Raw genomic sequence first — 25,689 nt, 5'->3', positions numbered from 1 at the left:
GCGCACCTGAGAGTCTGCCGGCGTCACGATGGGTCCTTCAGGTCAGACTTTCTTCTCTGTCCTACCTCCAGTTCCTTCCTACTGCGCAATTTATACTCGGAAGGAGAAAGGGAAAGCGTGCCCGTCGGAACTCACATAATAAAAAAAAAAAAAAAGAAAAACAGAAATGTAATTTATTTTTATGTCTAAGAAATATTGTTTAAAAGCAGCTAGCTAACTAATAAATTCGTTACTTACAACTTAATAACTAACATTTACTATAAATTTTTATAATGCATTCTACGAAGTTGTACGAGGTACATGAGACAAATAGATTCTACGACAGAAAAACGCAGACGCACCACGAAGGAGTTATGCAAATTGATTCTCGTACGGATCTCGACGGAAAATGCAAATCTGTTAACTTTGGCGGCCGATGGATGAGTGTGTGATGCTGCAGTGCAATTTGTAGACGGGGGCCGGCCGATGTGGCCGAGCGGTTCTAGGCGCTTCACTCTGGAACCGCGCGACCGCTACAGTCCCAGGTTCGAATCCTGCCTCGGGCATGGATGCGTGTGATGTCCTTAGGTTAGTTAGGTTTAAGTAGTTCTAAGTCTAGGGGACTGATGACCTCACATGTTAAGTCCCATAGTGGTTCAAATGACGCTGAGCACTATGGGACTTAGCATGTGAGGTCATCAGTCCCCAAGACTTAGGACTACTTAAACCTAACTAACCTAAGGACATCACACACATCCATGCCCGAAGCAGGATTCAAACGTGAGACCGTAGCGGTCACGCGGTTCCAGACTGCAGTTTGTACTCCACACTGAACGCAGGAGGCAGAGTGTCTCTTCGAACGAGGGGTACCACGTATCTCTGTTGTCTGGAACCTTGAACTACGCAGTACAGTCACATTAATGTGACCACCTGCCAAAATCCTGTGACCTAACGCAGCGGAGACGTCCAGGAAGAGAGTCAGTGTGGCTCTGGAAGGCACCGAAATGGATGTGGGAGCCATGGTGCCTCCAGTCGACGGACAGTGCAACCAAGGTTTTGGACGTCCACGCCCGACCACAGGACGAGGTGGTCGGGGGCTATCCCGCGCTATAAACGGGGCGGTCTGTGACGTGCCTGACAACAAAGCACAATGACGGTGAAGGCACATGTGTACCGGACCACACCGATCAGCCTAAATTGTTTACACTGCGCTCTGTCACTGACGACCCCTCCGTGTGATTCAACGACATGGTCAATAAATATTACATTGGGCACAGCATCACAGAGACTGGACCGTGGATCAGTGGAGCCAGTCGGATGGCTCTCATTGCTTGTTACACCAGTTCGATAGAATTGTAGGCATTCGCCATCACCTACAGGGAAGCCTCCTCAAAACACACACTGTATCACGATCGCAGGCTGTTTGGGGCGCTATTATGCAATGGAGAACATTCTGTTGGTCATCGACGGGATCTATGGTAGTAGCTGAAAGCACCGTGATGGGCATAGACAACGTGAATATTATTACAGACCAACTGCATACCTTCACTCTTGTTTAATTCCCCGACAGCTATGCCAGCTTCCAGCACGGTAACGGTCCGTATGAGAAGACCACAATGTGATATAGCATTTGATCAAGACGATAATGTACTCAAGTTGGCCTAGAAATTCGCCTGATGTAAATCAGATGCCCGGCCGATGTGGCCGAGTGGTTCTAGGCGCTTCAGTCTGGAACCGCGCGACTGCTACGGACGCAGGTTCGAATCCTGCCTCGGGCATGGATGTGTGTGATGTCCTCCTTAGGTTAGAAAGCTTTAAGTAGTTCTAAGTTCTAGGGGACTGATGACCTCAGATGTTGAGTCCCATAGTGCTCAGAGACTTAAAAAAAAAATCAGCTGGAACACATCTAATTCCTCAACCGTTCCCAATAATTTGTCGAATCCAAGCCGCACACTTTTTACGTTACAGCAAGCAATTACACAGGTGCTCATAGTGTTTTGGCCTATCAGGTATACGAGGCGCGGCTATAAAATAACGGAATTATTGCTGTAAAACATTTTATTTCAAAAATATACATATTCAGTTATTGTCACCGTCAATATAAGCCCCTGCTCTATGCCTACAAGCCTCCATGCGAATTTTCCGTTGATGGAAACAGTACGGGAAGTCTTCCTCTGCGAGCTCCTTCATGACCCAAGCTTTTTCTCTCATTGCTTTAAAGGATTGATATCTTGTTTCTTTTAATGCAGATTTAACGCTGGGGAATAGATAAAAGTCACATGATCCCAGGTAAGCCGAATAAGGTGGGTGGTCTAACGCCGGATACTGTATTTCGCTACAAACCTCTTAAGAGACAATGCGTTATGAGTCGCTGTGTTGTCTTCCTCCGGAACCTATGACTTGTTCCTCCACAATACGGATCTTTTCTTTTGTCACAGAGCTGAGCAAAAACCTCAAGATAGTAATGTTCATTAACACCTTCAGGAACCCACTGAATATAATACACAATTCCATGAATATCGCGGAAAAGAAATAACCGTCGCTTTGAGGTGAAGTCGGGTCCTTCCACAGCATGGACTGGCTTTCTTTCTTGATCACAAGAGAAAAACCAAGATTTGTCACACGTTATCATTCTTTCCAAGATATTACGATCGTTTTCAATGGTATTCAAAAAGTCAGTACACACGTTTTCACGAGATTCTTTTTCTTTGATCGTGAGAATTTTCGGCACCAGTTTCATAAACACTTTTCTCGTGTAAAATTTGCTTTATGCATTCTTTGTAGAGTCCTACAGTTTCAGCAGTCGCTCGAGTACTCAACCGACGGTCAGACCGAAAGAGAATACCTTCTTTTTCGATATTTTCGTCCGTGTCTGATGTTGAAGGACCTCTCGGACTTGAGTCATCTTCACATTTTTCTCTGCCATCTTGGAAACACTTGAATCAGTCGAAAACTCTCGTGGCTGATAAATAGTCCTCGCCATACACCCTTTACTAAAAGATAGGTGATATCTCACGACAATACGTTGCTCTATTATTACAGTTATTCTTCCGACAAAAAAGAAAAAAAAAAAGCTCGCGCACAAACGAAGGCCACGGCCACAATGATTTGTCTACCAAAGATGTTGAAGTCGACTGAGACAGCTTCACGCTCCACAGCTATCGGTCGTTTGTTTTTGCTCATGCGTACTTACCCTGTGACAGTATCAGTTCCGTTATTTTATAGCCACACCTCGAAGTTGCCACGTTTTCGCGACCGTATCAGTCCACCTAAGTAGAAATAAAAACAATGGGTACCGCCGCCCGACGAAATTGCGCTGCCAGAAATAATGCAGGTACATTGTGATGGTGGCTATTTGAATCACAAAGCTGTCTTTCCATCGAGCGGGATGCGGTGCAATGCAGACAAACTGGACAGAAGACGGAACTGTTTGGTGATTCACAGAAAAGAAAATACCGATGAATTACGTCAGAAACGAAGGTAGAGCACAAGACGGAACCCTGAAGGACACAAAACCGGTCCTCTGTGCTCCATAGCATGGAAGACAAAGTAGATACCGACCTGTCCTTGACTTCATAAACGGCCCAGCATCGACTGCGGCCATAATACGATTTTCCCCGGTACCATCTATATAGATAGCACACCGTGGTTTTCCAGTATACCATAACACACAGAGTGCCAGTTTTCGATGTTGGGGAGTTACAGATGCGTGTAGAATCGGCAGCACGTAATTAACGACCGTTGATCTGTTCGAGGCGCGTTTACACCTGTGTGCCGTGCGGCTGTAACTTGCCTCACACGGAAGTAGAGGCGCCCAACACACAGGTGTGAATGGAATCCACTCACATGCGCATGTTGGGGATGAGGTATACGCCTACACGCGTCGCTGTGCCAGAGTGTGGGGGCAAGCACAGCCGCTAGGCGCACAGGTGGACTAATGCTGGACTAATTTTTGACCCAGGAAAGCACTAGAGACTAACAGTTAAAACATGGCAATACACAGAAGACTTTTACGTATTCCATACGCAGTTCGACAACTTCTAAATATAGGAAAGTCTTCATAGCAAAATTCTTTATTAAGCATTAGGCGTTTCAAGATTTCATCATCAGACTGAAGCCGTGGAATGAAGTGTACAAGAAATTAATGACAAAATATACATAAGTGTGCAACAAATGGTATCGTACTTACGTAAAAATTAAACTTTTAGTATTACCAACTTCTATACACGACGATTAAGTACATGTCAGCACCTCGTGAGCAAAGTTGACAAAAACATTTTTGCTACTTTGATGGTACAAAGGTCGTCTTTAGTCAGTAATGAAAACAGAGGGCAATTGTAATCAATAACTGGTATGGCGCACTATAAACATAAAACCAATATCAGTAATAGTAAAACATAAGTATGTAGGAATAAGTCCACAACTATCACAAAATAAATGTACGTAAGCATCACAATATGTAGTCAATTTACAATCAACGAACACGTAATGCCTGTGAACTTATATTTTACTTATTACTCACACTAGTTTTCTGTTTACATTGTACCACATCAGTTATTGGTTACAATTGTCTTTCGTTTCATTACTAACGATTACCTCTGTAACGTTTTTTATGATGTTACTTAACGACGCACGGTTAGTATGAGTTTCTCTTCCATAAAAGTAGCAAAACTGTTTTTGTCAAATTTGTTTACGAGGTGCTGACATGTACTTAATAGCAGTGTATACATGTTTTAAAAATTACTTTTTGACTTGTTTTCTATGGCCAAACCACTTACTGGCCATTGTTTACCTCTTTGATAGTTCAATCGCCACACTCAGTTTAGCGTTGGTTCTATTCGATAGACAACGGCAGTGTCAAAGATACCTACATCAGATGAGAATTGTATTCAATTTATGTGCTCACATACGTGAGCTTCGTACTAAAAGTTCAATTTTTAAGTAACTACGATGCCGTTTAGAATTTCTGTGTACTGGAATACTTGGTTGCAGAGTTATCTATATTTCGCCATTAATTTCTTGTACACTTCACAGCAGGGCTTCAGTCTCACTATGAAATTTTGAAACGCGTAACGCTTAATGAAGAATTGTGGGGTCAACATTTCTCCATGTTTCAAAGTTTGCGCCGAATCTAAATGGTCAACTCTCTCTCTGCTACGGAAGTATTTCTAGATCAAGTAATATGCATTTGCTGCACAAGACAACCCTCCTTGGGCTAATTGAGGATTAGAGCCGTCGCATAATTTAATTTTTCGTTACTGAGAAGCGATTATTGTACGAAATTCTAAATGCCATGTCTTTATTGCTTGAAACGTTTAGTTACTCGTATGTTTTCTTCCCCACACGTAGTTCGTGTCCGAACGGTAGTTTTCCATATTTCTCCAACTTTTGAAGTCTCTTCGGAACAACTTCTTAGTGACACGGAGCACTCAATAAGTTTTGCCACTAACCGTGTTTTCTTTCTCGTATTCGATTCCTGTCCTACTGGGGAGGGGACACGCAGTATTCGTAACCCTCCAGTTTCTTCGTTTCACACGCTACGGCCTCCGCCGTACGGCAAATAGTCGGCTTTCGGGGTGCCCATAGCGGTAAACTAGAATAGCTACGGCGAGTTGGCGGGAAAAAGATATTTCCGTCCGGCGAGCGTGCATTACAGCACGTGGCCGTGTTCTGCAAATGCAGTACACAGTAACTGTTGCCAGCACGTAGTAGAGCAAAATCTGTCAGGAAACAAATCCCACTCAAATGGCGCATTCACGAGAACGGTTACACTCGCAGCTTCATCGGTTACCAACAAAGTATTTATGTGTATGGGCTACGTGTGTGTAGCTGGAAAGATATCCAATACATATAGTGCAAAATGTTTAACTCGTTGCTTTTAGTGTTATTACTATTGTGGCGCCAACAAAAACATCCGGCCACGGAGTCAAAATAAAACAAATTAGCCAAAACTACAGCATTTCACGGCTAAAACAGTTAGCAGGTTGCCTATCCAACGGTTTCCAGAACAACGAAAATTTGATTCATGTAATTATCGATCCCATTAAAGATTTAAAATGCAGTCTTAATCTACTCTTCAAGGGATTTAATCTCACGTTAAAGGTTTAGCACAAGAAATGAAGTAAGGACGAGATAGATAAAGTGACATATCGTAACATAAGGAGGCGCGCTGAAAAGTAATGTTTCCGAATTTTTTATGTGAAAACTCTTAAAGGTTTTTTAAGTAAAGGAAACGTTACTAACATTCTGCATCTTTATTCAAATGGCTCTGAGCACTATGGGACTCAACTGCTGTGGTCATTAGTCCCCTAGAACTTAGAACTACTTAAACCTAACCAACCTAAGGACATCACACACATCCATGCCCGAGGCAGGATTCGAACCTGCGACCGTAGCAGTCGCACGGTTCCGGACTGCGCGCCTAGAACCGCGAGACCACCGCGGCCGGCTGCATCTTTATTGTTCATAGTTACTTATTTGCAGGTGTTTGTCGCTGGGAGTTTCCTAATTGCAGCGCGTAACGTGGCGGTGGGTAATTTAAGTATATCTGTTCGTGAGAAACAGCGTTTCGAATTCGAAGAGTTCGTCGTCTCCTTCAGCATGACAATGCCCGACGATACCCGAGCGCTGCGACTCCTCCAACAACCCGACGCCTTGTGTTGACTCTCATCCATCATCCTCCACGCAGTCACGATTTGCCCCCTTCCGATTTTCATCTCTTTCCAAAACGAAGAACCCCTTCGAGGATTTCGGTTTGATAGTGATGTAACGGAGCGAGCACAGATGAGGCTGCGTCAACAAAGTGAAACGTTGTACGTTGACGCTATCTGGTCTCTCGTACGGAGAAATGCATTCGTCGCCAGGGTGACTGTGTTGAGAAATAAATATACAACCATCAAAAATAAAAATCGAAGTCCAACACCACGGCAAACACACAGTTGTAAGTTGCGCTACTAAATCGACTGCGACTCACACGGATGCGCTGCGGTGTTTCACATTGAGCGCATCCCTAAGTGTTCCTGCACTTTTTTTTTAATCAGGGTTCTTTATTTATGATAATATACAGCCAAATCACCAGCAAGTTTTACATTTTCACATACACCAGATCCTCCTCACCAGACATAGATAGCTTCAACTTGAACGACGTTACGGCGCATTCCTCAATGCAAAAGGCATCGTAGAACAGTACTACAAACTACCAGTGTCCTTACTAAATATTTCACCACCGTCATGACGTCACGGTTACTAAAACTTTCAAGACTATACCATTACTCGTAATACCTTTCCAACGAGCAATAGCATGGTGTATGTGAAAATCTAACACTTGGTGATTTGACTGTATATTATCGTAAATAAAGAACACTGACCTTCACCGCCTAACCCACAAAAACAGAAAAAAAATAGACAGTAATCTTGCCAAAAGCTGAGAGGCGATTCTTGTTGCTGCGCCCTGGCATGCTCTCTGTGTGAGAGGCACCCCTGTGAGTCTCAGCTCCATTGCGTATCTCAACTCAGAGCTGAGCGCCTCCCGTGGTGTTATTTAAGAAGCTTTAACAGTTTCCGTATAAAAGAATTCGGAGGCATCACTTTTTAGCAAGCCCTCGCATTAACTAATCTGTGGGAATGAATGAAAGTGGAGGAGTACGTTGCGAAAGGTCTGCCAGTAGTACACAGTGATCTTGCCAAAAGCCGAGAAGCGATTCTCAGAAAGTTCGGCGTCGTCCGGCAAGACGTGAGGATAGCGTGGAAATAGCGACGTCTGTGTGTGTGTGTGTGTGTGTGTGTGTGTGTATGTCTGTGTGTGTGTCAGAGGGCAGCTGCGCATTGTTGTAGTTTTCTTCATTACAACATGGTAGGGGACAATGTTTGGATGACTTCACAAGGGGGAAGAATCATCGGACAACAGGGGGGAGGACGTACTACACATGTTTGGTATTGTTCACAGCACTGTCTCACGTGCATGGGGAGCATTCAGAGCCACAGTCTACAGCAGCAGATGATCCCGTCATTACGCAAAAGGCAAGAAGGGATCCGCGTCAGATAGCGGCTGCAATTGCGACCACGTTTAATAGGACTGCGAGGCACGGACTACCAGTACCTTCTGCTTCGTTGATATCTGCGGCTGCGGTGCCAAGAGCATACAGACAGGAGCAACGGGGAGTGGCGTCGCATGATTTTCTGGCAAGAGAGCACGTTCACTCTCGGTAGTGAGTGTGGACGTGCACTCGTACGGCGGGAGGCGGGAGCACGTAATGGACCCAGTAACACTGTCGAATATGATCGTTTTGGTGATCCAGGTGTTACGATGTGGGGCGGCATAATGTTGCATGGGCATACTGACCTCCTAATCTTTGAACACAGGGCACATCCACATGTCAACGTCACTGTGACACTGAACTCTTTCCCCATTTACGTCTTTTCGGGGGTGAATTCGGTCCTGACTTAATTTTTGAGAATGACAATGCGCGACCGCATCCAACAGTGCAGGTGAAGCAGCTCTTGGGACGAGAGAGTATTCGGGGAATGGACTGGCCTCCCTCTGCGCCCGACTCGAATCCCTTGGGGCACATCTGAGACGCGTTGGGGAGACGTATTGGAGCGCGTCCACACACACCGACTACCACCCAGCAGCCGTCAACCGCGCTGGTAGAGGGAATGGAACGCCCCGCCACATCAACTCCTTACCAAATTGGGTGCCAGCATTGGGGCACGTTGAAGAGTATGTGGTGATACCGTTGGTGATCACACAGCCTATTAAGCACAATGTACCGCGTTTTGTAATGTTCAAGGAACCATCATGAATTGGATTTACTGTCCTTGATTAATAGTGTAATTTCTGTTGGTCCCACAGCACACTTCTTTCACATGCTTCCTTTACTATACTATAGCAGTCCTTTCTAGGCACGATCGAGGTTTATCGAGGTATGTTACTTGGTAATGACACATCAAACGAAAGTTACTTTCGACCTAAGTGTTGCACATCAGCGTATGTATTTCATCAGTATCCTGCAAAAGCCTACTTACAATGTCTGAAGAACCAATATTATGAGAGTAACCTAGCAATATACAGAATCCCGTTCCCGTGGGCACCCGGAAGATTGATTGATTGATTGATTGATTGGTTGGTTGGTTGGTTGGTTGATTGATTCGGGGGAGGCGACCAAACAGCGAGGTTATCGGTCCTGTCAGATTGAGGAAAAGGGTGAAGGAAGTCGGCTGTGCCCTTTCAAAGGAACCACCCCGGTATTTACCTGAAGCACTTTAACGAAATCACGGAAGACCTAAATCAGGATGGCCGGACGCGGGTTTGAACCGCCGTCCTCCCGAGTGCGAGTCCAGAGTGCTGACCACTGCGGCACCTCGCTCCAGCCACCGCCGAGCGGAAACTGTATGAGACTAATCACAGCGCCCGTACGCCAAAGTGTTGCGGGTAACCCTAAGGTGTGGTACATCTACTAATGTTACCTTCACACCACTGTTTACTGCATGGTAGAGGGTACTTAGCACGGCACCACCGATTAGCGTCAGATGGGGGTCACCACGCTTGAAGCTTACCACGCCATATGCGTCGTTTTCATGCGTGTACATTATGAAAATACGTAGTTTCAATGATACATCACATTAAAGATCTCTCCATAATCTGTTGTTTATTATGCTATAGTGGCAATATGCCACTGACGTTATGAGCAAAGAATGGTTTATTGGATGTGAGGTCCACCAGTTATACAAAACACCGTTTTTTTCTCAGTACCTAAACATGTTTCCGCACCACTGTGCCATCATCAGTGGGTTTTCGTTTTTATTTGTTCTTTACATTTGGTGTGCACGAATTTTCTGGATCACTTGTGTGTCAATTATTACAGCTAGCTTGTCATATTTTCGTGTGGCAAGCACTTCCATTCTCCGCATCATGCTGAGATGTTGTGATGCACAGTGAAAAGTTTCTTTACTGCGTTATTTGTGGAAAATACTTGTTATAGTTACGTGTGCATAAAACACCTCAGTATGATGCGGAGAATGAAAGTGCTTGCCACACGAAAAGATGACAAGCTAGCTGTATTAATTAATACAGAAGTGATTCAAAAAATTCGTGCACACCAAATGTAAAGAACAAACAAAAACGAAAACCCACTGATGATGGCACAGTGGTGCCGAAACACGTTTGGGTACTAAGAAAAAACGGGGTTTTGCATAACTGGCGGACCTCACATCCAACGATTTTAACTGCAAACACCGCCAATACAAGGAGCTGCAAAACAAAATAAAGAATGGTTTATTTACGTGGGGAAAGTAGATAATGTTTTAATTGTAAGATGCATGGAAAAATTTGTCTGACAATAAGCAAGTATTATTTAACTAATGAAATTGGACCTGTGGATTCACAGAAGCTGACTTTATTCCAAACGTCGCGAAAATTAATGTAATACTGGCAGCACATTCAGGCAATCAGATTCTAGTGCTGGAAACTTCAGTTATCTTCAGACACTTGCCCAGTGGATTCGGGAAAGTAAATAACAAGGTTTCTGGAGGCGGAATTATTTCAGTGTCACAGTAGCTTTTAAAAATGGGAATGAACTACACATCTATTAAAGCGTCTTTCATTGCACGTGCACCAAGCATACTGGTAGCTGCAAAATGGGGTATACAAGACTTAATACTTTGTAATATTTACAGTGCGAGAGTGAAAATATTAGCTTCTAAATTAGACTTTCGTTTGTCGTACGTAGCAGCCAACGTAACAGGCAAAAGCTTTGATACTTTACTTTTCACAAAAAAATGGTTCAAATGGCTCTGAGCACTATGGGACTTAACATCTATGGTCATCAGTCCCCTAGAACTAAGAACTACTTAAACCTAACTAACCTAAGGACATCACACAACACCCAGTCATCACGAGGCATAGAAAAATCCCTGACCCCGCCGGGAATTACTTTTCACAACCTGATACAGATCTAAATATTTGAAAGATGTAACCACCAGATGTCACGTATCCTCGTGCCGCTTTTAGTTTTACTTCAGCCAGAACTTCATCTTCAATGTGAGTACTGGAGTTTTAATAGAGCTCGAATCACACTCCTGTATCGACCGAGCGGTTCTAGGCCCTTCAGGTTCGAATCCTGCCTTGGGCATGGATGTGTGTGATGTCCTTAGGTTAGTTAGGTTTAAGTAGTTTAAGTTCTAGGGGGCTGATGACTTCAGATGTTAAGTCCCATTTTTTGCAAGTATCAAAATTAGCTTTCGTTAGGTCTTCGTCTTTACTTTCGAGATGATTCGAGATGACCTTGGAAAGTAAAATTACAAACAAACTCTTTCACTTAATTTAATTGAAGCTGTGCAGACATACGTCAATTAATCTTCAAGAACTGCCGTTTAGTGAAAGACACACAAAGTTCAGAGTAACTTGCTCTGAGGACCTAAACCAATGAAAAGTGGGAACATATTGCACCACATTTCCACACCACTTCAGTTAACAGAATCACCAGCTTACTTGTATGAGAACGCCAGTACGCAGAAATAATAATTTTTACACACTTAATTTCCTCTTATCACAACCCAAAAAGATCCACTACTGTAACTTTCAGCATAAAATATATCGTCCTTCTCATTTGAACAAATTATTTTCTGAGGTTATAATTTACGCCTAAAATTTCTGATAAAAATGTCTCCTACTTGATGTTTCCAGTAAACCTGCGACTGAAAGTCCATAAGGTACCGAGCAGTACCCCGATTTTTATAGATTTCATCTTCAAACATCAACAAAAGCAAAACGAGGATAATAGAATGTAGTCGAAATAAGTCGGGTGATGCTGAGGAAATTACATTTGGAAATGATACACTTAAAGTAGTAAAGGAGTTTTGCTATTTGGGGAGTAAAATAACTGATGATTGTCGAAGTAGAGAGGATATAAAATGTAGACCGGCAATGACTAGGAAAGCGTTTCTGAAGAAGAAAAATTTGTTAAGATCGAGAATAGATTTAAATGTCAGGAAGTCGTTTCTGAAAGTATTTGTATGGAGTCTAGCCATGTATGGAAGTGAAACGTTGACTATAAATAGTTTAGACAAGAAGAGAATAGAAGCTTTCGAAATGCGGTGCTACAGAAGAATGCCGAGGATTAGATGGGTAGATCACATAACTAATGAGGAGGTATTGAACAGAATTGGAGAGAGTGGCACAACTTGACTAGAAGAAGGGAGCGGTTGGTAGGACATGTTCTGAGACATCGAGGGATCACCAATTTAGTACTGGAGGGCAGCGTGGAGGGTAAAAATGGTAGAGGGAGACCAAGAGATTAATACACTAGGCAGATTCAGAAGGATGTAGTTGCAGTAGGTACTGGGAGATGAAGAAGCTTGCACAGGATAGAGTAGCATGGAGAGCTGCACCAAACCAGTCTCAGGACTAAAGACAACAGCTACAACAAGCTACAAACTCCTTCTTCTACTAAACTTATGTTTCTCACAGCCCATATTTCGTGTCGTTTCGGCGTCCGATATGACTCAATAAAACACACTGATTTGAATTTCCTCGAATGTCTTTCGAAAGCACGGGCCGGCTACTTTGCGACCGCGCACGTGGAAACTTACTGATTTGAAAAGATTGGCCGTCCTCGGGCGATGTCAGTCGTCGGAAAAACCCATCGATATCGGTACCTCTGCGGCAGCAGCCTTAGGCCGCACACCGATGAGTCCGTATCAAGTTGGTACTGTGCCCATCTCTAACCACCCGATTTTCATTCCCCTCTTTTTCTACTGCGCAGTCTCTCTGAAGGCCAGGCGCTTCCCACAAGACGAAATGCTGATTTCAGAGGTCACATCCTGGCTCCTGACGCAACATACCGGCAGGTACAGCTCGCGTCTCTGCGGCTCCCAAGAGACATCCTTACACCGGAGCGAATGAAAGTCGGCACAAGCCGCTGCGCATTCGCAGACAATTCGTCGGATTTCGCAACCATTCGCTCTAGGTCTCTGAACAAGCGCTTGTAGTAGAGGCAACGGAAGAGAACGCGAAGTAATGAACATAGTCAATGAAAGATGCCTTATTGTTTCCTTAGCGCTAAAAATCGTCACACAGGATATAACACTACATATGTAATAAAAAGGAACACCTGCAATAATCCTTACGATGTTATAATGTGCGGCTACCAGTTTCGGTGTTTCAGTACATCATCTTCAGGCCTTAACTGACGCTCAGGGGGTTAACTCAAATCGTATCCATCAGTGTCTACCATATATGGACTGGTTTTTGCGGACTAGCTTCAGAACGACATAAACGCAAGGAATACTAGAGGGTGCAACTCAAATAACCACAATTAAGTCAATATCATAATCGTGGTTATTAATCACTTAAGTTACTTGAGTTACAATTTCTGGTATTCATTGCTTTTATGTCGTTCTGAAAGGTCGTCTACGAAAACCAGTTCATATACGGTAGCCACTGATGGAATTGTGTATGCGAGCCGGCCGGTGTGGTCGTGTGGTTCTAGGCGTTTCAGTCTGGAACCGCATGACCGCTACGGTCGCGGGTTCGAATCCTGCCTCGAGCATTGATGTGTGTGATGTACTTAGGTTAGTTAGGTTTAAGTAGTTCTAAGTTCTAGGGGACTGATGACCACAGATGTTAAGTCCCATAGTGTTCAGAGCCATTTTTTTTTTTTTTTTTTTTTGTGTATACCATTTGAGTTGTACAAAACTTTCCACTGCCACTCACAATAAAAGATTATTTGTCACACGACCGGTGTTCATGTACATGTTTATATGTTGGAGATCACTGTATGATATAAACATGCACACGAATGTATAAACACCTGAGGACGGGTACACGCCTGAAAACGGTCGTGTGACGAATAAATAATCTCTCATCGTGGCTGGCAGCGGAAATTTTTCTATGTCCTCTAAAGGGTCACGGAGTTCAACAGCAGCCACTATACATAAAATTCACGATTTGAGTTGTTTGAAGATGTGTACTGAAACACCGAAACTGGTAGCCACTTTCGGTTGAAAAAATGCGGAATATGTTGTGGGACACCTTGGAATACTTCCGCTCCAGTTTCATGAAGTTTCATTAGGTGCAGGCGCTATATATAACTTTCAAAATGACGTCTGCAAATGAGGTGCGTTCCGAGCAGAGAGCTATCACTGAGTTTCTTTTGGCGGAAAACCAGAGCACCGCAGATATTCACAGCTGCTTGCAGAATGTCTACGGGGATTTGTCTGTGAACAAAAGCACGATGAGTCGGGCGGGGCGTATGTCATGTCGCAACCAGATGGCGCAAAGACGTTCGATCTGCCGTGTGCCGACCGGTCGCACACAGCTGTGACTCCTGCAAGGTTGGAACGTGCGGACACACTCGTTCGAGGTGATCGACGGATCACAATCCAAAACCTCGCTGCTCGACTGGACGTCCCTGTTGGTGGTGCTGAACACCCGCCAGGCGTTCACAAAACTTCACTGGAGTGTTCTTGCTCATCCACCCTACAGTTCGGATGTCGCTTCTTCCGACTTCCATCATATGGCACAATGAAAGATGCACTCAGAAAACTATCCTGCTTTCAGAAGAAAAAAGGATGTTGCATTACTTACTGAACGTCCCTTGTACATGAAGGGAAAGAAGGAAAACAGCAATACCGTGAGACAGTTGCTTTAGCACGTGCATCGCGAATAGTTAAAACGAGAACGATATTTCCGTTCCTTCGACCACTGTTTACTCCACGTACCATGTTTTCTCTTTTTTGTCCTAACAGAAGCAAAGAGGCTGCTAAATCCAGCATATCGCCGTCAGACCCCCACGTTTCCTGGTGAATAAGCTGATGCTTGTAGAAGCACTCCTGAGTCGCGTGGGGGCGCCACGAACTTGTGAACACTCGCGCAAGCGCGTTTGTCAAGCACCCAGTTCGGTTGCGGCCACTTTCACCGCAAGGTTCGTGCACGACTAAAGCGGCCCCTAGACGGTCAATAATAGTTCACACTAATATTGTGCAATGTTACTGGCATTGCCACAGACCGCCCAGTAATACTGTGATTTCGGAATATCGACGATAAAGACGCTGCTGCTGTCACAATTGCCCATCTTAGTTGCAACAGGAAAATAGGTTAATGAAAAATTGGGTCAAACATCGCTCACGAAAACTGGCCGAGAGAACTGAGACTGAACGGAAAAAAAAGTTTATCATAACGTTTTATGCACTGATACATTACTGGAAATGGTTGTCAACATACAAATGTGTCAGGAGTCCCGCACAGGCACATGCAGTACGGTGATTTTATTCGTTACAAAATTCTTATACACTACTAGGAGTGAGTTCCCATAGTCCCGCTAAAACTCGCGTTTAGGCGAACGTGGCACTACGTGGCTGACTGCAGTGAGACAATAACATGCATTCAGCAAATGGCTCTGGAAGTGTTTGTTTGTTTTAATTATCGAAGTAATGTACGTATACCAAGTATCGAGTGGATAACCATCAGTTCTCTGGCATATATTGTTGTTTTTCTTGTGTGTATGCCACCCATAAAATTTAGTAGTTGTGGCATGATAGTCTCAAAACTGACCTAACTCGGTTACATCGAAAATGGCGATGTTAGAGTCATACATGCCGCTCCCTGGATAAATTTCTGCGATTGCCCATGCCAGCATCACCAAAATAGGAAAAAGTCATGGTTTACCTATAATGCTACAATACCTTCCCACTGGAAATTCTTTCGAAGACTTTAAATTTACGCGCTTAGTTTTACCTTGAAGTTTTTTGCGACATGGTAATGGAAACGTGTTGCTTCATGCAATAATAGATACATATGTGGGCACGTAAAGTATACACGTACAATAGTAGCTGTGTTGACTTATTTACAATTTTGCATTAATTGTTTTAAAACATCGTCCTTCATGGGATTTCACCGTATTTTCTCAATAACAAATAGTACGATTCGAACGTAACATATTTGGCTTTTTTCCGCTCACCTGTTCTAACACCGCACAATGCCGGCAGTTATTTCTACATTTCATTGTGTTCTTGCCACAGTGGCGGATACATACGGAGAGGGGGTCCCCCCTCCCCGACCACCGCCCCGCCCTCCACCCCATTGCGAGACCACGTGCATTATCAACCACCGTCCCCGACAGTTAGCCCGCACGGTATTCGTTCCTTTCGTCAGTCGACTCGACTGAATCTAGTTATTATAGTTGTACTTTCCTATGTAGCACGCGCGTCCGTGTCATCGTATTTTATGCGTTTCTGTCTGGCACACAGATAGCTAACACATTCCTACGAGAAAAGTCGCGGCCATTCTAGTGATCTCGATACGTTATTCTGTCTGGCATTTGTTCGATAAAAGTCGCAAATATTTTACTGTTTTCTTGTACAGAGAACTTTCGATACGTAGCGTTACAAATACGGACTATTCGCCGAATAGGCAGCGATTTTACATTCAGAAGCACAAATATTAAGAATCAATAAGTAAAAAGTCCTACATGTAGGAACTGCAAGTGTGAAGTTTAGTCAAGAGTGAGAGCCATCAGTTGATCGTGAAGTATTAGCAACAGTAATTCATAGTAACATTTCAGTACAAATATTGTTACGAGACAGTCCGGTAACAGTGACTTTCGAGAGGATTCCTAAAAACGCATTGCGCTACTATATAGGCCCTCTATCGAATGCACAAGAAAGAAACGGAATCGACAACAGTAGGAAAGAATTTTTTTACGTCTGACATGAGGGAATGTTATGCTGAAGAAAATATTTATCATTTAAAATTCAACTTACTTTTGCGCTCACTACTTCTGGAACATTACGATAATGATGTGGCACATAAACTGAATCGGTGCTTAACTGTAGTTCTTTAAAGAAGAATCACTCTTTGTGATTAAAAGGAGACTAATGGGAGAGATTCTTCAATACAAGCAAACGAGCATAATCGCTCTGTTAGCTCAATAGTTTCATTGGTTCAAATGGCTCTGAGCACTATAGGACTCAACTTCTGAGGTCATCAATCCCCTAGAACTTAGAACTACTTAAACCTAACTAACCTAAGGACATCACACACATCCATGCCCGAGGCAGGATTCGAACCTGCGACTGTAGCAGTGGCGCGGTTCCAGACTGTAGTGCCTAGAACCACTCAGTCACTCCGGCCGGCTCGCCCTTAATGATCGTGACTCTGTTATGCAGGCGTTGTTTGTTTGTCCTAGATCTAACTATCCTACTTTACACACACAGTATAAAATATCTGAATCTCCACCCGCATCTATTGCTACAGTAGAAGGAAGACGTTGAACATTGTGGAGTACGAAGACATGGCGGAAGTCGACAACGGAGGACAATCGACTAGTTGAACACTCCCGCAATTGTAACTGTTTAAATATCATAAAGATGGCATTTCTTGTATATGCGTATAATCAGTTTAAATAAAACGTTCTTAAACTTTTCATGTGACTTGATTACTTTTTATTACGGTAGAATCAACGGCAGCTCAAGATACCTTTAGCGCCCCCTCATTGAGGCTTTCCTGTATCCTCCACTGTCCTACCATGACGCTCTTTCATCTTGTTTTGAACTCATTTTCAGCACCACAACAAAACGACAGTGAACACAATGATATCCAGTCTGCAGCACTCGAGATACTGGCAACGATATTGTCAATACTGCCCACATGCGGCGCAATATTTCCAGGCAGCGCAAAATAATTCAGATGTTTTCTGTGTTCTCAATATTATTGCGCAACCTCTAATTCTCACTCTTGTACGTTCAGTATTATTGTGCCTCAGGAAAAATTGTGCATTATTATTGACCGTCTGGAGGGGGCTTCAGCTGCCTTTCTTGTGCGACATGAACGCTTAGCAATCAGCGGACACGGCGGCAATGCCAGCACTCAAGCTGGCTCTGCTCATCACAGCCGGATCTGGCCGACACACACACACACACACTCACACTCACACACACACACACACACACACACACACACACACACACACACACACACACACACACAGAGAGAGAGAGAGAGAGAGAGAGAGAGAGAGAGAGAGAGAGAGAGAGAGACGGTCGCACGGTGGCAACCGCGCTCTCACGACAAGTAACTCTCGCATCCAGGTCTGGGATTTACACAGCGAAACCACCAAACGCAAGGTCAGGCTCGCGGGCTGCACGAACATTCACAACGGCACATTCTATTTTTTTCTACAAATTTCCGTAACACACTCCACACTGTACCGTACGGGCAAACAAAATACTAGCATCTGGAGTACGAGGTGTGATCAAAAAGTATCGAGAATTTCTTAAATTCGAGCACTTTATACACCGCATTTTCAGTTGTTATCTTGATAACACGTGTTCCTGACCTATGTTTCCGTTTCCAGATATTTTGAATATTTATTTCACTGTTGACAGTCGAAAAGGTTCTACGAGTTTTCGAGTGTTCGGCGAACTATTATTTGCGACAGACACGGATCAAAGAATGTTGATTAAATTTTGCTTGAAAAATGGATAAGGTGCAGCACTGCATTAGAAATGTTGGCTATAGATTTTTGGTTATTTACTATGATTAAGAAGAGAGTCTATGAGTGGTCTAAACCTTTGAAAGAGGGCCGAGAAGACGTTGAAGACGACAACCGGATTGGACGCCATGGCACATCAGTTACTGATGGCAGTAAGGAAGGCGTAAAGAAAATGGTTCTGACAAATCGCCGGATCACTATTAGAGAGGTTCCCAATTATGTCAGCTATTGCCAAGCTATATTTCGGGCATTTTGGACATGACACGTGATGCAGTACAGTTTGTTCCAAAACTAATTTCGAACGAAAACGGCGTTGCGTAGACACGGCTCAGGAATTGCTAAATGAAGTCGACAACGACACAGAACTTCTAAAGAAGGTTACAAGAGGTGACGAAACATGGGTATACGGGTGTGACGTCCAAACCAAGACCCAATCATGCCAAAGGAAACTGCCTGTGGAGCCAAGACGCATTTTCTTATACTACAATGGGGTCGTGTATCACGATTCCTCTTCCATGGTCTTGCGGTCATTACCAGGAAGTCACAACTCGTTTGTGTGATGTAATCAGAAGAAAACGACCAGAATTGTGGCAAAAGCACTTGTACAAATTGCATCAGGATAGTGCTCCCGCTCACACCTCAATGCCTGTTCGTGATTTTTTGACAAAACACAAAACCGTTACGTTGCCTCAGCCACCATATTAGCCACCCATGGCCCCATGGATTTCTTTCTATTCCCGAGGTTCAAGAGAACCGTGAGAGGTCGTCATTTCCACGCCACTGATGAGATGAAAACAAAATTGCTTGAGGTACTGGGACACCATAATGAAAAGTGGGTTCCAGAAGTGTTTCCAAGATTGGAAAAAAGTGCTGGCATCTGAGGGGGATTACTTTGATGGGACAAAGTTGTTGTTGATGAATAAATACAGATTCTTTAAGAAAAACAAAAATTCTTAAACTTTTTAATCACACCTCAGGTTCCTTTAACTCTGCAACTGGCTAAGACAATCTGATAGAACTCTTTCACTGTACCATGACACAGGTGCCAATTCAAAAGTGTCCAGTTAGGTGAGGGTGGGTGTGAATGGAGCATGGAGGAGGGGAGGGGAATGTTATGGGGGGTCATGACCATAACCCCCCCCCCCCCCCCTGCGATACCATTCTATGTAACTAAGCGACTATCCTGGGACACAGAACTCAAACCCAGTTGCAGGTTGCCTTCTGGCAGATTCCAAAAGCAACAAAAATCTGATTTTTCAAGACATACTGGCTTAATTTAAAAATTTAAAATGTGGTTATAATGTATACAGTAAGTGGTATAATCTCATATGAAAGGTTCAACACAATAAGACAATTGTTATATTTGCAGGCTGTGTATATGTCCTTAGACTGTACAGATACCCAGACCACACTCATCCAAAATTTGCAAATGATATCACTTAGCAACTTCCAACAAACTTGACACATTATCTCACACCTTTCCAAAACTTTTTCTCACTGACATTCTCCCCCTCCTCCCCCTCCAGCTAATGACTGCTTAGTGCTCATTATGTCATAACAAAAGCAGCTTAGTCACGTGTAAATCAATGTATTTCACCTTAGAAAACTATTGCTGTTCTAACCTAAATGGCAGTAGCCCTTCTGACTGACAAAGTAAAGAAGTGCCTTATTATATCTTCATAGTTCATAAGTTAGTACCTGCAAATTTTATTCTCATTTGGAATTTTGCAAAATCCCAGCAATAAAATACTACATGCTTATATTATAGTGTGTTTGAAACATACAGTTCAGCCAGTACATCCTTAACTGACTTTCTCAAGGTCTGGAGCTTGGTCCCATCTGGACACTAATTTTCAGTTGTTTATTTCTCACTTCTTTTACGTATGAATATCAAAATTTCCAATTGCACCAGGTTATGCACCTTAAACTGGATAAGCCAATTTTAAGGTTAGCTCAGTACCACCACCCCCCCCTCCACCTCCCCCCCCCCACCCCTCCAACACACACACACACACACACACACACACACACACACACACACAAAATTTAAGGCAACTACGTTACCACCACAGGTGTCCACCGCAAATGGTTGGGCCAATGGGCCAAGAGCACACACTTGCCTACCCCCACTACAACACACCTCTGGAGTCTGGAATACGAAGTTTCCATTCATTGCAAAATTCTGATGCACTTCTAGAACTGGTAGAATAACACTAATTCTCTTGGATATAATGTTTTTTGTGGCATCCATAAAATTTAGCTCCTGTGGCACATGTCCAAGTGTATCAACTCATTTATTAAAAAAAATAGTAATTTTAGACTCTTGACTTCCCCTTCCCTCACAAGCCCCACTCCTCCCTCCCACCATGATAAATTCATCTGGATGGCCACAGCTGCCACTCTGTCACAGACACATATTGCAAATGTGACAATGTATCTCTATCAACAGGACCTTACGCACCTTGTTTTCAGTATCAGAGTAAACTTCTATCTGGAAAGCGAACAAAAACAGAATTGCTGGCTAGTATTTACTTTCAGGAGCCAAAATCTTTAGTACTGCCAATAACCACACACAAAAGTAAAATTCACATAATTATCCTAATGTCTGCAGTCATTAGTTCCTTCCTTCCTTGAGGAGGAGAGAGGGATAGATGCAAAGATGATGTCAGTCTTGACCCTCCAAGGTTTGTCCCTCTCTCCTACCTGACAAAGGAACTAATGGGTCCAAGGGCTAGGATAAGATCCCATATTCTACTTTTATGTGTATCCAGTTGGTCAGCAACTCTGTCTCATATTTATTAGTTACATAGTATTATTAGGAAGATCGTCTGGTTTTCTTTTTAAAGTAATTGGAGCATATTGCCAGAATTATTTACAAGTATTGCAGGTTTATGCAGAGAGATACGAAGATCACTGATGTTGGTCATCACACAGTTTTCTGCAATTGAAGGCACATATTCACAATCAGCACCTCATTACAACTGTAACAATCTAGTTGGGAGACATATATTATGCACCTGAAGAGGAGGAATTCCAAACTACATATCAAAACCCCAATTTTAAAAATATTATGTGACATTAGCTTAGTTTGCAACAGTCGAACTGGTACCTTTATGGGCTAAAAGTTGTGAACCCTCTGATGCGAGCTGTCAAATCACATGAAAAATCTTAAGTAATTTTCTGTGAAGCAAAGAACATGTACACACTGTCATAATGAAAGACAATGCTCAACACAGATGTAACAATGTTATTGACAAGAAAAGATTTAAAAAATAAATGGAGTTCGAATCAAGCATCACAGTTGTCACTTACAGCTGAACACACTACTTGGCATTTTTATGGCACAAATAGTGGTCTGCTTACATTTTGTCTTCCAGTTGCATAAAGGCTCTTCTCCAGCTAGTTTTACGACAAAAGTTTGCATGCGATTACCATTCCAGAAGGGACATGTTAAATTATTATAGGCAATGAACTACAAGCAATCAGGCTTCGTTATATTACAAACTAAAGATGCAACACTTACCGCTTTAGTAGCAGCGAGGAAGCGACGACAGAGACTGAGCTTAGTGCCATCGCAGCAGAGGCCATCCATGGCTGCAACAAACAATAAATGCAGGGGAATACATACATACATACATACATACATACATACATACATACATGTGTGCTTTTAACAAAGGCCTTGTTGGCCAAAAGTTAACTTTCCGACAGCCTTTTTGGTGTGCTTTTCTGAGACTCAGCATCTCCGCTATAAGATGAGTAGTGACTATCCTTTTCATTACAGTGTAAGACCATAAACTACACAGTGGTTTGCACAGTATGGATGTAGGTGAAGTGCTTGGCAGGTGGCACTTCCCACTGTACCACTCCTCCTGTTCCCTGTCCCCCTTCCCTTTCCACTTATAAAATGACTGCTCCAATGCTCTGTGTGCACTGTACTGTTAGGATGTTACAAAGAGGGCACTAGTGCAGGGTCAGCTGAGGCATGCAAAACTTCTTGCAAGCACAAGTCTGTCCATGTGTGGTATGAGGCTTGGTCTGTCTCAGCCCCACTTGGTGGCACATCTCAGATCTGCTCAGTTTTCCTTCATGTAGCACAACATTTCATTTTGCATTGTGATGCAAGATTTTCTTCCAGCATTTGGTGCAGCTTCTTCTGGTCACCACCACTTTTTTCAGTTCAGTAGAATCGGCGTGTAAGTGCTGTTTATTCTTCGCCATTTGTTCGAGGTATAAAGAATGTACGAAGGTCCAGTGGTTGTTTGCACAAAAAGATGCAGTCTAGCAATCTGTCATTGCAGCCCTTTAAAACTGAATGGGAATCGGAGGAGAAGGACAGAACTCTCAATATTTATTACGTAGTCACATCATCGAGGAGCACTGCAAATTTCCTAGAAAACAGCTTTATGAAAATAGAATTTAGAGAGTTAATTCACAATGAGAGGGTTAAAAATTATAATGAATGACAAACAATTTCTACAGAATTCATTGTTCTGTACATCAAGAAGAACTTTGAGTTAAATTCCATGCGTGGAACACGCGATGGAATTTATGGTACAAATAGTAAATTTTGTGAAGTTGCACACATTATTAAATTGCAAGTCTACCTCTACATCTACATCCATACTCCGCAAGCCACCTGACGGTGTTTGATGAAACTAAACAAAGTTTAAGCTGACAATGTATGCTACTGCAAATCATGTTTGTTAAGTGAAAGGATATGCCTGGACTGAGTTTTTCACTTAAGACCTGCTATTGTGAAGGAAAAAGGAAACCGACAGTGAGAACTAGATCTGGAATGGATTGTAGATCTTGCATTTTAAGTAGAGTTGGCTGCAGACTGACCACAATAAGACACTGCAAAGAGAGGAGAGGCAACTTATTTCCGATCTCATGGTGAAAGTAGATGCTTTTAAAAAGAAAATCGCACTGCAGAAGGGACAACTTCTGAAAATAAGCACTATAGAATTTGCTAAGCTCACTGGCATGAAAGATAATGCAAATTTTGAACAATCTATTGTGCCACTAAAAGGATTACAGGATCAGCTTTCCAGATTTTTGGCAGAGTCCTCAATCTTACACATGTTGAGTATTTTCAAGACTGTTTGTCACTTCATTTGAAACACGCACATGCATCTGCGGATGGAACTGGTCAATCTGCAACATAATTCCCATTTGAAAGACAAGTTCTCTTACATTAAACTGTCCAAGAGTTCTACATCATTTTCCTCAGGAAAAGCTTCCACACCTCCACAATGAGGTTGCAAACATGATATCAATGTTTCAATGAGAGAGAGAGTGTGTGTGTGTGTGTGTGTGTGTGTGTGTGTGTGTAAGACTTTTCTCAATTATGAAACAAAATAAATCGCTAATATGTGGTAACCTGAGTGATAATCTGTGAAACTGTTTGTGTCTGTTATATGTCAACAGTTTGTGATACATATAAATTTTCTCTTTTCATCACAACAAAAATAATTAAATAATATTAAAAATTAATTTTGTTTGTAATCTATGTTGTTGAGAAAAATTAAAGACGGCGCAAAGCCGCATGCCACTAGTGATGTTTTTGCAGTTTCCCTCTCTTCTCCCCCTTTCCACTCAGACAGCATGGTGTAGATGGGAGAAGTGTGAACTTGGGCAAAAACAGGGTTCCTTGTCATCACTGTACAAGTACAGTCCTAGATTCCTCACTTAATACTGGTTCTTAAAATGCAGTATGCAAATTCTACAGCAAGAATAAAAAAACAACACTTTCTCTCACTTGAATTTAAAGTGCCCATCATCATTCTTTCGTAAAATGTACACAGAGGAAGCTTTGGAAAGTTGGAAGAAAAACATAAGAACACGGAAATCACAATAAATGACAGTACACATATTTACTATAATTTGCTGATGATGGCTACTTTTTGCATTAAAGGAAGAACACATTAAATATATCTCAAAAACATTAATGGAGTATAAAAATGGGGACTTCAGGCCAACATGAGTGAAACAAAATATGTGGTAACAGTACAAACAAATCAAGATCTGACACTGAAAGAAGGGATGGTAATGGATACACAGACTGTTAAGTACAAACATCTAGGAGTAAAAATCACACAAGATGGTAAACAAGAAAAGAAAATTAATTCAAGAATAAATGATGGAAAGTTCACTACTGCAACATTATCAGTATTTTATGAGAGCAACAGATTAGAAAGGAAAAAAAATTCTTCACAGCTATTATTAGAAGCATCTTAACATCTGAAATCAGACATATGGACAGTTAAATCTCAATGAGAAGACTGATGGCAACTAAAAAGGACACTTGGAAATGGTCTCCAGGGACACCCAGGTGTGAAATGGCCAGAAATGATGGCATCAGGGAGGAAAAGGATGTAACAAGTTCTATCAATGATTTTGTGGAAGAAAACTGTGATGGTATAGGTATTCACAAAGGATGTCCGAGGAGACTTGGAATGGGAACCACCAGGAAGGAAGAAAAGAGGGCGATCACTAGCCATATGCATTCAAGAAATTCACACATCAATTAGAAGAACAAATACTGAAAAACATTTATGGATATATAGGCAAAAGTGGGGAATGAAAATTTATTTTCATGTGTAATCTCAGATTAATAGAAAACAAACACATTAAAACTGGGAATAAAAACAATAATAATAAATTTTCACAGTACAGTCATCGTCCAGCTTCTGGTGTTGGGCCGATTGAAGTTCCTCCAGCATTTCTGTGATGCTCTTGCTTTGAAACAAAAATGTAATAATTCATGCTGCTAATCTTTGGATACATTCAGTGCCCCATGTTAATCCTTTCTAGTACAGATTCCACACTCTTAAGCATTATTCTAGAATGAACTGAACAACTGATCTTAAGTCTTCACCTGCTATACCTATGAATGATCTCAGAAATAATTCCATTTCCTACTGCTGAGATTCAAATTTTACTGCCACATGATATCCTTGGCGACTATAGATGTCACTACGTGTGTGTTTCCAATTCAGTTGTTAGTAGATCTGTGTCGTTCTCCACACAGTGAGTTTCTCAGTAAATACATGTCATTCCTGTATTGTCAGACTACATCCCTACAAGTTATGGGCCCATGTTACATGATTGGCAAAAATAACCCCTTCCAATTAGATGAAAATTTAATTTTGCAAGCTTAAAAGTGCAGAAATTAAGAAGTTCATTAACTTAATGAATAAGGTACATACAACTGCTGTGC

At 42.5% G+C, this 25,689-nt stretch overlaps 1 protein-coding gene across 8 annotated transcripts in view; it reads right to left on the bottom strand.

The window, feature by feature from the left end:
* LOC126285025 (copper-transporting ATPase 1) overlaps positions 1-25,689 on the bottom strand; it is a 535,387-nt gene that overhangs the window by 160,740 nt on the left and 348,958 nt on the right. For all 8 annotated transcript variants that reach the window (XM_049984341.1, XM_049984343.1, XM_049984345.1 and 5 more), the window contains one exon: positions 21,991-22,061. In XM_049984341.1, the coding sequence (XP_049840298.1) occupies positions 21,991-22,061 (71 nt within the window). The remainder of the gene's footprint in view (positions 1-21,990; positions 22,062-25,689) is intronic.

The sequence above is a fragment of the Schistocerca gregaria genome, chromosome 8, assembly GCF_023897955.1.
Source record: "Schistocerca gregaria isolate iqSchGreg1 chromosome 8, iqSchGreg1.2, whole genome shotgun sequence".
NCBI lineage: Eukaryota > Metazoa > Arthropoda > Insecta > Orthoptera > Acrididae > Schistocerca > Schistocerca gregaria.
This window is presented reverse-complemented; position numbering and strand designations above follow the sequence as displayed.